This window comes from Salvelinus alpinus, chromosome 1, assembly GCF_045679555.1.
Source record: "Salvelinus alpinus chromosome 1, SLU_Salpinus.1, whole genome shotgun sequence".
NCBI lineage: Eukaryota > Metazoa > Chordata > Actinopteri > Salmoniformes > Salmonidae > Salvelinus > Salvelinus alpinus.
Window position 1 is genome coordinate 81597191 of NC_092086.1, and position 14448 is coordinate 81611638.

Genomic DNA, 14448 nt, shown 5'->3' on the forward strand with positions numbered 1-14448 from the left:
ATTACAGAACTGTATTGGGAATTTCTGTTGGCCACAAAACACATTTCCCCAATCCAGTATGCTCAATTACATTTATTTTCCTGTGTATCCCCTCCCAACGGTCTCCAAGCCTTTGTTCCTCCGTGGCTGCCCTTTGAGGACAGACTGTGTCATTGGATTGGGGTGGCACTGGCCTGCTCTCCAGGGTGCTGAAAGGCCATTGCTCTCCTGCTGCTGCTCCTTTCCCTAGCCTCCTAATGGAACAAGGCTACTGGTTAACCTTCGCCTTCATATACCCCAGACACCACTGTTCCCATAGCTTTTCTATTTGTTTTTACTGGCCAGTTATTGAGCCTGAGCTTGTAATTACACTGATGTTATACTCTGATCTATGTTTACTGCTAGGACAATAGAGACAAGGTGGTTTCTGCCTACCATTTAGATGTCCAGCTCACAGCTTGGGGATATTTCTCAAAGGTCTCGGTTGAAAGAAAAGACTGGCACAAATACAAGCAGACTCTAGTCATTTCATAGCAGCAGCTCAGGGATTCTGGAAAGCTAACAATACCATCACTTTTTAGGCTTTTGCCTCAAAGGGATTTTCTGTCTTCTGGGGCGGTGGCAAAAAATTCCAAATTTCCTGAGTGTAAAATCAATTAAAACATACTTCTGTTCCCAAATAACTGTGAAACCCCAATTTCAAGCTTGTAATTTTTTGGCAAAATATAAGGAAACATTTCAGACTTTTGAGAGAAAAAAAAAACTTAACACAAAGTATCAAGCGTGATTATAGAAAAATATTTATCTAGGATCTGAACCTTGATAAATAAACATTCTCATTATATTTGCTTTTTGGAGCAATTAAAAATGGCAACATACTGCCTAAATTACAACATACAGTAGTTTCAATAAATAGTTAGCACCAATACTCCATGATGCATCGTGCCTGTAAACAGATACTATAGTTAGGGACGGTTTGCTACTTTGTAAGTAGGCTTATTTTCCACCATTTAATTGTGGATAACCTGGAACAGGGCTTCCCAGCAGACAGAGGCTCATCCCTTGGCCTTTGGGGTGTGACCTGACCCAGTCAGAGAGTGGTGGGCAGTGAGGGGGAGGGACTGGCCCTGGTACAGCCTAGCAGACAGCTGGTGACAGATTGAATTATCCTGGCTGGCAGCCCACTAGAGTTAGGGAGAGGAGAAGACAAAAGCCCTCCTACGCACCCACCCGCTCTGCCTGGCCCGCAGTCTGGGAGTGGAGGAGGACCCCCCCCCCCCCGAGCTTCTCTCTGTCTATATGGAGCTCCATGGTTACCAAAACTCCCAACACTTGACTTTACGGACAGGCAATGGACAGCTAGAGATGGACATAGAATACAGTCTCTGAAGAGGTCTAATTTGAATATACACTGAGTGTACAAAACATAAAGGACACCATCCTAATATGAAGTTGCAAAGGGATGCTGGCCCATGTTGACTCCAAAGCTTCCCTCAGTTGTGTCAAGTTGGCTGGATGTTCTTTGGGTGGCGGACCATTCTTGATACACATGGGAAACTGTGAAAAACCCAGCAGCGTTGCAGTTCTTGACACAAACCGGTGCGCCTGGCACTTACTACCATACCCTGTTCAAAGGCACTTAAATCTTTTCTCTTGCCCATTCACCCCCTGAATGGCACACACACACAATCCATGTCTCAATTGTCTCGAGGCTTAAAAATCCTTCTTTAACCTGTCTCCCCTTCATCTACACTGATTGAAGTGGATTTAACAAGTGACATCAATAAGAGATCATGGCTTTCACCTGGTCAGTCTGTCATGGAAAGAAAAGGTATCCTTAATGTGTCCTTAAAGGTATCCACTGTGTACATTGAGGCGATAGGAAATTATGGTGAAGCAAATAGTCTGTTGGCAATTTTGAGGTCAGCATGAACTGATGGGACACCAAAACCTTTCAATGAGAATGTGCAATTTGCACCTCACGACAAAACCCTCCAAAAATATGCCTCATTATGAAAAGACGTGCATGTTTTTTCTTTATTCTACATAGGCAGCTATTAGGACACCTCAGACAATGGGCGAGGCATGAGTGGCTGGGTGAGGCAGCTGTCACAGCGGACGCGGGGAGTCGCGGCTCTCTTTCTCCTAGTTGTCACTCAGCCTGGAGGGTCCAGAGACGACTCCTGCTGGCCAATTATCCCCCCAGAACCAACTAAGGCCCCGTAATGGCAACCCTGCTGGCCCAGTGCCAGGTCAGGAGGGGAATAACGGCTGGTCCAGAGAGAGGTAGGGCAGAACAGGGCCACTCCCCAGCCTCAAGAGCAAGACGTCCCACTAAGGAAGGGGCAGTTTAACCCCCTGCTGTTCCCTCATGTCCTTTCTCTTGTGCTGAAAGAGAAAAACGTAAGGCCTGAATTCAATTCCCCAATGGTGTTTAAATGATAATACGGGGTAGTAATGACTGAGTGTGGGTGGCATTCAATCAATTACGAACGTTTTAATGCTTCATACTAGTTGATGGATAAAGTGTAAAGCCAATACAAACTTTTCTCAGATAGAATGCACTGCAGTGTAACCTGGATTCAAGCACTTTCAACCAAGGAACTGCTGTGTATTAAACTACTGTTCTTCATACATTGAATAGTAGACAGGGGAGCAGGTGAAAGATCATTGTAGCCCACACCAGTCTCACAGTACCATTAAAATGACACAATGACAAATCAGAGCTCATACAGTGAATATGATTACCAAAACAGCGAAACACTTAAAACTGCATTGTTTGCATATTTATTTCCTTGGCCAAAAATATCTGGGGGTCACTGTGTGTGAGACATCCATCATCCAGATTTATGTCAATGAATAAAACGCATATGAATAGTCTACCACCATGCCCTATGGCGTACACACACCATCTGCAGTGGTGTTAACATTTCAGTTTTGCTTAGTCCCCAGTATGTGACAAATAAAGGTATGGTGAAGTGTTACTAATGTAGTCGCAACCCTCGACAAATTGTATCGATGGTTAAAATATAGATCTCTACAGAAGTCCAGAGAGGACATATGAATAAAAAAAATATTCCCTCGTTATGTTGAGTTGAAAATTTATTTATCTCATGATCACAACATAACAATAGTTTTGTCGATATCAAAATCATTTTCCCATGATCACGACATAAACGTTTTTTTGTCTAGATCACAACAATTTTCTCATTATCACGACATAAAAGTTGTTTTGTTGAGATCCCGAGAAACTATAAATAGGAGTGGAGGTATTGATGATAGATTGACAGTATGGCTGAGGTGGCAGCGCCCATGGTGGATCAATGCATACATTTTTATTGTTTGCTACACTAAGGGATGGTACATTTCATGCTAACCATGCTTTCATTTGTGTTTGGAGCTCATTATCAGTTTATAAGTTAGAATGTTAGCAAGTTAATTGTCCCTTACCTTTGAGCTAAGAGACATTTAAGACCTGAACGATACCTGACAGGCAGCACGGTCTCCCAGGTTGTGTGCCACCCCCAAGACCACAGCACGCAACAACACAGCTAACTTGGCTAGTCTTGTGCGCGAACTAGCTAGCTAGTTAGCCTTGTTAGCTAGCTAGCCAGTTATCTATGCTAATTGTTAGCTTGCATAACTGATATGTGTATACTTGTAAGGGACACTTAATGTTTTATGGATAATATTTACATTTACAGAGTGGGTGAGCTACATTCCCGAAAGGCTGATCAGATTCAATAGCAGCCTCAGAGCTTGATCAGATTCAACAGAGAATGGTAAATCAAAATGCTGCCTTCTAGGCTGTTTCATAGGTAAAGCTCATTGCAGGCGGATTAGCAATCAGTCCATTATGTATATGATCAAGAGTGGGCGTGATATATTCCTGGCATGCTGATCAGATTCAATAGCAGCCTCAGAGAATGATAAATCAGGATGCTGCCTTGTAGGCTGTCTGCAAGAAGCCTAACATAACAAAAGTTGTTTTCGTATGTAGTGATCATGAGATAAGTCGTGATCTCCACATAACGAGGGAATTATATTTTTTATGAATATGTCCTCTCTGGACTTCCGTAGATTTCAGCTTTGCTGAATAAATACACACTGGCATATACACATGAAAAATATGGAACTATAGCCTACAAGGCATAGCCTGTTGCATGTTTATTTGATATGATACAAAAACATTGACAAGGGTAATGAATAGACAACACATGTATCTGAATAACTTAAAAAAACATTTATAAGTACAAAACATAGAAAAATGCATGACCTTGTGCATCAAATCATAACACAAACTTAAGGTAGTGTAACATTTTGCCAGTATACATATACAGTATGGATGATAAACAGTTCCTTTAAATATATTAGAGCAGTGTTAGTCTAGTTCGCTCTGAATTTATTAGTTCTCAAACAAATGGGATTATTCCTCATCTTCACAATTTATACATTGTTATAGGCCTATAAGTCATTTATAAGTTATCTATATAAAATATATGACAGTACAGGTGCAGCGCTCCTACAGTATGTGCCTGAAAGATGGAACTGGAAGTATTCAAAGTCTATTCAATTACAAACGTAATATTTTGTTCACTGTACAAGCCAGCACAGCAGCTTCGTAGCCAGTGCAATATAGTTAGTGCAACTGTGGAAAACCATCAAGGATATGTCCACATTATATAAACTAGACCTAAAGGACCAAACGCCTAAAATGCAAGCTGCAATATGAATTAATTGAACTGGTGGAAGCAAAGTGTGAGCATCAGAAACCCTATGGGCTTATTTGGGTTAGAGCATTGATAGCAATGTACTGCACAGAGCCAACAAAACTCTACAGTCAATGCTATTCTATAAAATTCATGTCTATCTGAATGTTCCACCCCACTAAATAGGCACCATACATACAGTACCATTTTTTACATGACAGTGGACAAGAGTTGTGTTTTATCAGCACAGCTATACATTGTGGAGGTCTATCATCACTCATTATCCTGAGTTTAAAGTCTTCCCCTTCAGTGTTCGTAGATCTAAAATGTACAAAATAAATAAGTAATATGGCAGAAGCTCTTTTAAAGCCCATTGGAAGTCAAGCTGAAGCCATCCCCATTATGCTAACTGGAGTTGTTTTCAGACTGGCTGCATTTCTTTCTATGTATTTATCAGTGTCCCGCTCTTTAACTCTGGGGGCATGTCTGAAATGGTACCCCAAAGTGCACTACCAGGTCCCTCAGAGAAAGACGTCCATGGTTTGTGTGATGGCCTGTCGGCAGAGGGGACAGCTGTGCTGCTGGGGGGGCTGCTGTAGCAAGATGGCCGAGCAGTGGCGACACAGGCACAGGTGGCGGCAGGGCAGCAGCAACACGTTCTTGACCCTGTCCTGACAGATTACACACTTCTTCCTCTCCTCATGCTCCTTCAATAGGCTGAGGAGGCCAGTGTCAACTGGAGAGGCCTGGCTGCCTTGACCAGAGGCAGGCTGCTGCTTCACTGGAGTCCTTGTTGTAGACTGGTGGTGGTATTGGTCTGGGTCAAGGTTGATGTCATCCCACCTAGTGTCGAGGTGTTGAAGTGTTGAGTATAACTCCACTTGTTCTCTTCCAGTCTGTTCTGGGGGAAGAAGGGTACCTGTATGGTCAGTAGGAATACCTGGGGCCCTTGGATCCAGAACTAGGTGCCCCACTCCACCTTGGTCCACAGAAGGCTGTACTGTTCTGCCCCTTGGCTGTCTTGCTTGGGCCACCTGCCCCATAGCCTGTGGTCCAGCAGCATTGTCCTGAAGAGCTTGAGCTTGCTCCATGGCCAGCAGGTAAAGTCTATAGATGGTTCTCTGTAGACTTAGCATTCCTGGGATTGTGTTGACAAAGTGAAGACATTGCTGGGCCACATGACGAGGCAACTCTGGGTTGAGATATAGCAAGGTCAAAGCAACAATGACCGCTGTTAAGAGCAAGCCATAGATGTTGAGCATGAATACTGTGATAAAGACATGACCGAGGGAGCCCAGAAACTCAAGAGCTAGTTGGCAGGGTGTCCAAAGCAGTACAGAGGTGCCCACCAGGCAGCTGTATAGGAAGGTGAGAAGTGTGAGGGCCAGCTCCAAGGCTTTATGCAGGGGGCCTGACACTGCCTCCCAGGCTCCTACCATTGCAGAGAAGCAGTTCTGGGTACCAATGAGGAGAATGTTGACGATAGTGTTGACAAAGTAGAGAACGAGGCTGAACGCGATGCTAAAACCGTCACAAGTCTGTTTAAGCACAGTATGTCCAGACAGGAGTCCGCGGTGTAGCAGCTCCTTGGTGCGCCATGCAACATGAGAAGAGAGGTGGCCCACCATTTTGAAACTCTCGAACACCCCTCCTAAGGTCTGAAGCCATCCCTCCAGTAGATTGAAAGCTCCGTGTGCTGTGCTTGTGACCACCTCTGTTACAGTGAGGAAAGAGAACAGTGCACAGTTCCAGTATTCTAGTAAGATGGAGCCACTCGGGACCACTTGCAGGTCGTGCATTGATGAACCCATGTTGGAGAAAAGTCGGCCTAGCCAATTCACAAACCAGATGACCAAGTCCAGTAGAAGGCAAAAAGTATCCAGGCATTTCCCAATGGCACAGGAAGCAAAGTTCACTACATCCATATTAGTGTTCCCTACAGAAGACAAGAACGTGTTAAAGTTTGCCATTAAACTACATTTACGTTTAAAACTTGCTTACACACCAGTTAGCTAGCATGCTATCAGTTAGGCTAAGCAGCATAGTTAGCTAACTTTCAAGCTGTGCAACATTATTAAGTGGCTAGTTAAAGCTATAATTCCTGATTACCAATGACATAACATGAACTGAGATTAACAGAAATTTGAAAAATGACACATTGAAGAAAAAACATCTCTAGTATGCTACTTCTAATGCTAATGGAAACCCCACCCACTATCAGCGAGCTAGTTAGCAAATTATGCTATCTAGCTATAGCAGCTAAAATAGAAAACGGATCTCACCTTACATAGCGTATATAACACGCTAACCAATTGCTACCAATGGGATAATTGGATTGACATAAACCCTGGTTGACACAATCAATAAAAATGTTTGCAGGCTCCAATCTAAAGACGCTGTCATTTTAGCCATCCATGTAAACACGACCAACCAGACAGGAAGATTCAATTTTGAGAAGCCTATCTAGACAAAATAATCGAACTCAGATCTTGTGATGGTGACTGCTTCAACTTTGATGCCTGTGAAAGAAATAAGAACGACAAAGAATAAAATAATGATAAATACAAATATTATATTCTAACTAATAATTAAATTGTAACAGTAGTTCGTTTATCACCAATCATAGTGACCTTATACTCTTAATCATATATTTTTTTTTATCATGCTGTCATGTCCATATTATCCTGTTTTTGCATGGACAGTGGAAACATATTTATACATATTTAGTGCCATTACAGTTTCTTTTCACATGTATATTTCAATAGTTTCCCATGTTCTGGTGTTTCCTGGCTAGACAGTGGCCAACCGCAAAACTGTGAGATATTGCACACTCATGTCACCCCCTGTCATTCTGTGCTTTAAGAGACAATACAGGCCAAGTAATTTGATATATTTAATGTATTTACTTACCCACCCACTCACCTGAGGCAACACCATTCAAGTAGTAACACCATTAACACCACTGTACTGTAGGATATCCCAAATAATCTCACTCAACAATTCACTAATGACTCTAGAATGAGAAAATGTATCTTGGGCAGATCCTAGTCCATGTTGTGAGAGACTAACATGCTATTTCTAATAGACGTCTTGTATCTCATTATGAGTCAATAAATCCCTCAGCACCAATGTATGTTATTTGTGATTGATCTCACCAGCAAGGACAGTCATAATGGAAGTGGCAAAAAAAAATCACAAATTTGACTGCTTAACACCCATGTCCACCCCCATCCTGTCTGCTCTGGAACCGCAGCCAACCGTGGCCGTTATCAAATCATCGCACAACCTGAATATATGGCTTCTTTTGGAGGGTTGAAAAGCATAATCAGTCATGTTCCTTCATCCCAGCTGTGCGTGTGTGATGTTGTCTTAGAAGAGAGAGCTGTTTTGCACCCGCCTCTGTGTTTTCCCCACTATACTACTATTTCCCCACTCATGCTACTCGACTTTCTAAAAATATGTGGTAGTGTACAGACTAACACGAGCCAGTAAACAAAATGCCTCCATTTGGAGTCCAGAATAGGGTGTTGCCCTCTTCAAATGACTTAAACCATACATCAAGCCCTCTTGCTCTTTAAGTGACATCATGGTATTCCATGGATGAGCCTCCAGGTTAACAGATAGGTAACCTAATGTCCACAGTTAGTCTTTTGTTATTTCCCAGACATTTTTCAGACAGCTGCAATCTCTCTAACTCTCACTCTCTCACTCCTCTCCTGTTTGTTGTTCTTGCCCATCTTATCACAGCTGCTGCTCTCCTTCAAGCCCAATGTGGAAAAATGGCATCAGACACCCTTCTCCTGCCAATTAGGACCCCTACTAAACACTCCTCATATAGGCCTTCGGAGCATTCAACACTTGTCCTCACTAATAGCACAATTGGATGCCTCCACTGTCTCACCCTGAAAGAGTTGTCCATGTTTAATGTTTAAGATGTTCTGAGAACAGGAAGGCTTTTAAAGACTCTGCTGGTGGAAGTGCACTGTCGGTATCCTAGGTTGATGTTTGATATAAACCCTTTCAATGTATCAAATAGGAAAGATAGTTGACATTCATAGATTGGTCAATAGATTAATGCCAATGATTCTAATGTAACAATTGGTTTCATAGACATAATAGAATGGGGTAATAGCACACTCAACTTATTGTTGCGATGATAAGTATCTTTTCCCATACAGCCAAGGACACACAGAACAACATTGCCTATAGTCTATTCAGGCTAAATTATATCTTCATAGCCTAAATAGAGCAAGCCTTCAGTTGGTAACTGAACAAATGAAAGAATAGCATTCATATTTTCTGTCAATCTGACAATTTTGAGGGTTGGGGGTTCTCTGCCTGTGAAAGTCCCCTTTACAAGAACAGCTGAGCTATAATTGCTTTCCTCGGTCGATGCTCATAGGCCATGCTCGGAGGTGAAATCTACTGAATTGGCTGCCCTTGTCCTGGGCTGGGTGTGGGGATAGGGACCTTATCAATGGTCTGTCAACGAAGTCTCGAGGCTAACCTGAAGCATACAGCTTTTACAATCACACCCTTGTTCACAACTGAAAATGTTACAGAAACAATTTAACACAACACATGTACATAACCTACAACAAACGGTTCATCTTTAATTAAGTAACAGCTTTATTATGAGGGAGGGATAAATTATTAATACCAACATTTTAAAATGCAACGGTTTCCCATAGTTTATATAAGAAATGACTATTCAAAGAAGCTTTTGATAGGGAACCTACAGTATGTGGTTGAATTTTTCACAGCATCAAAAAAACATATTCCGACTCTTCACCAAACCATCATGAGCTGAATTTCAATAAGCTACAACTGCTACCCTCACTATAATGTAAATGGAAAAATGACAAGAGCCAGAACTGGGAAATGGTATAATATGATAACAGAGAAATTATTGTAAAGTGTCTAGCCTTCTAATGATGATTAAGAGGTGCCCTGATCCCATTTTAACACACTATATTTGGCTCCAAGTGGCCACCTGGGTCCCACTTTGGCTCCACCCCTGTCCTCTACCCTACCCAGTATTGTGTCTGGGATTCAGCCTACAGTCCACCCCTCTCTCCACCTGACCAACCAGACCTTGATGTGTCTGAGCTGAGGAACTCCAAGGTGTTTCATTTGTTAATTATGTTGGGTCACCATGGCAACGGCTGTTATAAGGGGTCAGCGTAGATGTTAGAGTCCTCTTCAGCACAAGCCATGTCATTGTAACTGAGCAATGTGAAGACTGGCACCAGTCACTCCTCCCCCAAACCCCCCAGAAACCCCATTTCCACCCACCCGCACACACAAGAAGAATAAGAAGAAGAGACAGGATAAGAAGAAACACTGTGCTGCCCTTTTTATTGACCTGTCTAAAGCATTCGACACTGTGTATCACTCATTACTTATTCAGAGGCTTTCATCAATTGGCCTTATCATAGCACATTGCACTTTATTATGGGTGATAGGTTCAGTACACATCATTGCATTTTCTTTCAGAAAGTAGGCTGGCCCTCCTGGAAGTCTTGTAGATCGATGCATTACGCTATTTTTGTCTACATTTAACATTTAAGTCATTTAGCAGACGCTCTTATCCAGAGCGACTTACAAATTGGAAAGTTCATACATATTCATCCTGGTCCCCCCGTGGGAATTGAACCCACAACCCTGGCGTTGCAAGCGCCATACTCTACCAACTGAGCCACACGGGACCATGGCTATAAAGCCTCTTGCATGAACTTCCACCATAACTTACCTCATTGCTAACCTTCAGACGTATAAGTTACCAGACTTAGGGACGGCTAACCCTGGAGTTCCCTTCAATCTTCACCGAGTTAAGTAAATCTGCTTTTAGTTTTTTTGTGCGTCTCATGTGGAATGATCTCCAAAAGTCCATCAAGTTTATGTATTTGGTGCCTTTAGGGCAATTCAGGCGGATGTTAGAGGGCCTTTTTACTGAAGAATGTTTGTTTCAAATGAATGTGTTTTGATTTTGTGTTTGCTTTCATGTATTGTGTAATTTATGTGTATATAGATATGTAGTGTAATTGTTGTTTATTGATGTGTTGTTTATTGATGTGCTTGGTTGTCATTGTAAATAAAGGTGAAAGTGCAGATCAGACAATGGCTCAATGATTCAAAAGGCCCCCTCAGCTAGACCAGGCAATGATCATTACAAATGTGTCATGGACTCTGATTTAAACTCAATTGCAACCTCTAGATTAGACCTATTTAGCCCATTGATCTTGCCACAATCCTGCACCTGTGTCTGAACTCACCTCCATTAACGATAAGCAGTATTGTCAGAGCTTCCGTATAGAGAGAATGCTCCACGAGCTGAAAATCACCTTCTGACAATGTGGATTCATTTTGATCTTTGAATGTATCCTATGCCTCATGTTCTGGAATAATGGTGCCTATTAACAGAGTACTTCTGATGACTAGTCATGTGAATAAAACATAACCTAACTAATGATTATGGGCATTAAATAACTACTGATTGTAATTTACTTTAATTAATCCCCGATCACAATCCTTGAAATGTCCTACTGTGGCATGAATATTTAGTTGCTTAACTCACTCAGACATTTAACATGATTTTCAACTTGTCTTGACCTGGATGAATTCAGATTTTGGTTGAGTAAGCTACAGGAAAACTAGCCACTATAACCAGAAAGAACTTAGTATCCTCAAGAAGGCATAATGTTGGTTACCATTCAGATTAAACTCAACCTACCCACTGTGTCTCACACATTAGTGAAATGTTTGCTACAACTGAGATGAGAGAAATGTGTGATACCCTAAGGTGAATTTCAGTACCGATACACACACTTTCATGGGAACAAGGATCATACAGCTTCAGTTAATGACATACATGATTAACTTTGATAATAATCCTTAAAAGTCAGAACAACGAGAGGTCAAGGTCACTTTTTGTACACTATGACCTATAATTAAGATCTTTGGAGCCCAAAACCTTCAGCACAAACTTCAGAAATAACCTTACAGTGTCTGAACTTGGGTGGGGATGAGGAAAAAGGACCTTGACATTGTCCTCAGCTCTTGCATGTCATCTTCGCTTTTGGCTCTGGCGAGTCTGACACCCCTGTGGAGATACACTCTGTTCCCAATCTGTGTAACCAGACCTGCCAGTGCTAGCTCCCGCTCCCGGCAACAAGGAGGAGAATGCTCAGGATAATCATGTTAGCTCTGTATCACCAGCCTACATCAGCTGCCCCACACTGAATGTCATTGAACAATATGTGCCATTTTGTGTTAGGTTCTTTGCCGTACCTGGTGCTGTGGCGAATTTGATCCAGAGGCCTACAGCTGTGTTGTCTTTACAAGCTGTTTTGTTGTCTTGAAGAGTGCTGTTGTTTTGTATTTGTTTTACAGTGGTGCCGAATGTAACAGCAAGGTGAAGAGGGGACCAAAGAGTAAAAATAAAAAGTTTGGTGGTGTAAAAGAGATACACTATTTTAATTGAAATGTACACCAAAGTGCTTGAGTATGACCAAGTGCAGCCACACCCTATCACTAATTAATGAATTCACCATCAAATCAATCAACCCAGTGAAAAGTGAAAATAGAAACAAAATATATACTTTCTTTTAGGAACAGGCACATTAGGGTTCTCACTCACACAGTCATTGATATCATCTCATCAGCATTCTCTAGCGACAGAACACCTCCCGCTGTGGTGTAAGATGACTATTCAGGTGTGACCTGCATGGCCATGGAGGTGGTCTTTGTCAGAAGAATACACATTCCCGATGCTGCATCATTACCGTGAGTAAGTCCATACAGTGGGGGTCTTATTCAAGACAAACACCAACCACCAGAATCAAACATTGTAGGGGAGAAGATTCCTGTATTGATTGCAAGTTTTGGCAGGAGAGTAGCGCCTTTAGCATGACTTTGATCCCAGCAGCTCTTCCCTCTTAATTCTCAATTCACTATTTTTCATGGTTGTTTTGAGTAAGTGAAACAGATAGCTTTGTTAGGGATTTCCATGGTGACTGCAAACTGTACACACTTACAAATTAGGGTTCTTCAAGTGTTTTTTGGTAAGGGCGATGGTTCTTTGTGGAACCATAATGACTCAATCAACTGTTGAAGCCCTTCAATGGTTCTTTGCAGTTTAGAAAAGGGTTCTTTCTTCTTTTAGTGATAATTAAAATTTAGGGGTGGTGGCACATTCAAATATTTTGGTAAGTGGTTTCCTCACATCTTTTTTTTTGTGCAAGCAAACCAAATGTTTGCGCAAGCAACCATTCCAATGTATCTAATATGTTGTGTTGCAATGTTATATATTAAATATGACTAACGGCCAGTAGCCATGTCTTGTGAAAGACTCATGTATGGTATAAATTTGTACTTTTCAATTCTCTCCACAAGGAACCCCAGCTGTTTTACATGTTGCACACCTGATTTGCACACTTGTCAATCAACCCAATAACGCCCAAGGAATTTTTATAATATAATATGGCTAACGAGAATATAAAAAAAACCTGTATGGTTCTTAAAAATTATCTACAAAGAACTTTTGAGATTGAGGGTTATTTATAGAACCGTTCTCCATAAAGGTTCTATAAAGAACCATAAAAATAGGTTCTATACAGCTCCAAAAGGTGTTGTAACCATAGAGGAACCATTTTTTGATGCTATATAGAACCTTTATTATTAATGGTTCTTTATAGAACCTTAGGAAAGGGTTCTATATAGCACCATAAAGGTTCCAAACTCTTTGGGGCTGGCTGGGGACCCCTTTTGTGATAGCAAATCCACCAGGGACCCCCTCAGAATCAGAACACAACTCGAGTTTTACTATGACTTCGGCAGTGCATTGCCGGACGAACCAAATCTTGGGCCCTGCCCTGGGAAGAAACATTTTAAAGGTTCGGGCGACTGAATTCAAATGTGAGTTGGTTTCAGAGTGTGGTTTGATGTGGGTGACTCTTGTGTGTGTTTGCAGGTGGGTTGAGTTATACAAATTATTTAGCCAATTTGCTACAGCCAGCTGCTGTGCGACCATGGCAAAATTGGTTTGACTTTGGATAGCCTAACTCTAGTTAGGCAACTTTTAGCTCTTTCATTGAATGCTTTCAGTATTTGTAAATTAATTTCTACAATTTACATTTGGTTAGAGTTTTTCAAATCATTGAAAAAAAATTGATATTGGAATTTTGACATCTTGTCCCATGTACATTGTGTAATTTATTGATGGTCCCTAACTAGCCCCATAGGGGTATCCATCATGAACCCAAATTTACCACGGGCTTTATGATTGGGTCACATGCAGCTACACTCCGAATTGATGATTACTTGTGTGCTGCCAGCTGTGGGCAGGTTTGAAACAACCCAAACTTAATTTGTGTTGCGATGCAGTCACGACCAAAAGTCTCACAAAACTCCGTTTTGGGTGAGACTGACTTTATTTACACTTTGTAGTAAATTTTGACAGTAGAATAAATGTTTCTGATTCATATTGATGTCACATAGGCTGTTTTCTAAATTATTAGTTGCTCTTTTAAGGCCCTCCTCTTGGCATAGGGGGCAGCAGGTAGCCTAGTGAGTACGGCGTTGGGCCAGTAACTGAAAGCTTGCTAGATCAAATCCCCGAGCTGACAAAGTAAAAATCTGTCATTCTGCCCATGAACACGGCAGTTAACCAGCTATTCCTACGCTGTCATTGTAAATAAGAATTTGTTCTTAAGTGACTTGCATAGTTAAATAAAAATTAGGAGAGAACATTTAGCAGTTT

The 14448-nt window shown here is 41.6% G+C and overlaps 1 protein-coding gene and 1 long non-coding RNA gene across 2 annotated transcripts; both read right to left on the reverse strand.

The window, feature by feature from the left end:
* Window positions 1-756: 756 nt before the first annotated feature.
* LOC139531592 (uncharacterized) lies at window positions 757-3544 on the reverse strand. The gene is made up of 2 exons (XR_011666397.1): window positions 3430-3544; window positions 757-2367 (listed from the first exon to the last, which is right to left on the reverse strand). It is a non-coding gene; the product is annotated as an uncharacterized lncRNA (long non-coding RNA).
* Window positions 3545-4100: 556 nt separating this feature from the next.
* Window positions 4101-7193, reverse strand: LOC139531588 (E3 ubiquitin-protein ligase RNF26-like). The gene is made up of 2 exons (XM_071328177.1): window positions 6971-7193; window positions 4101-6624 (listed from the first exon to the last, which is right to left on the reverse strand). Exon 2 carries the CDS (start codon window positions 6611-6613, stop codon window positions 5210-5212), a length of 1404 nt encoding a protein of 467 aa, XP_071184278.1. The 5' UTR covers window positions 6614-6624; window positions 6971-7193; the 3' UTR covers window positions 4101-5209.
* Window positions 7194-14448: the final 7255 nt, after the last annotated feature.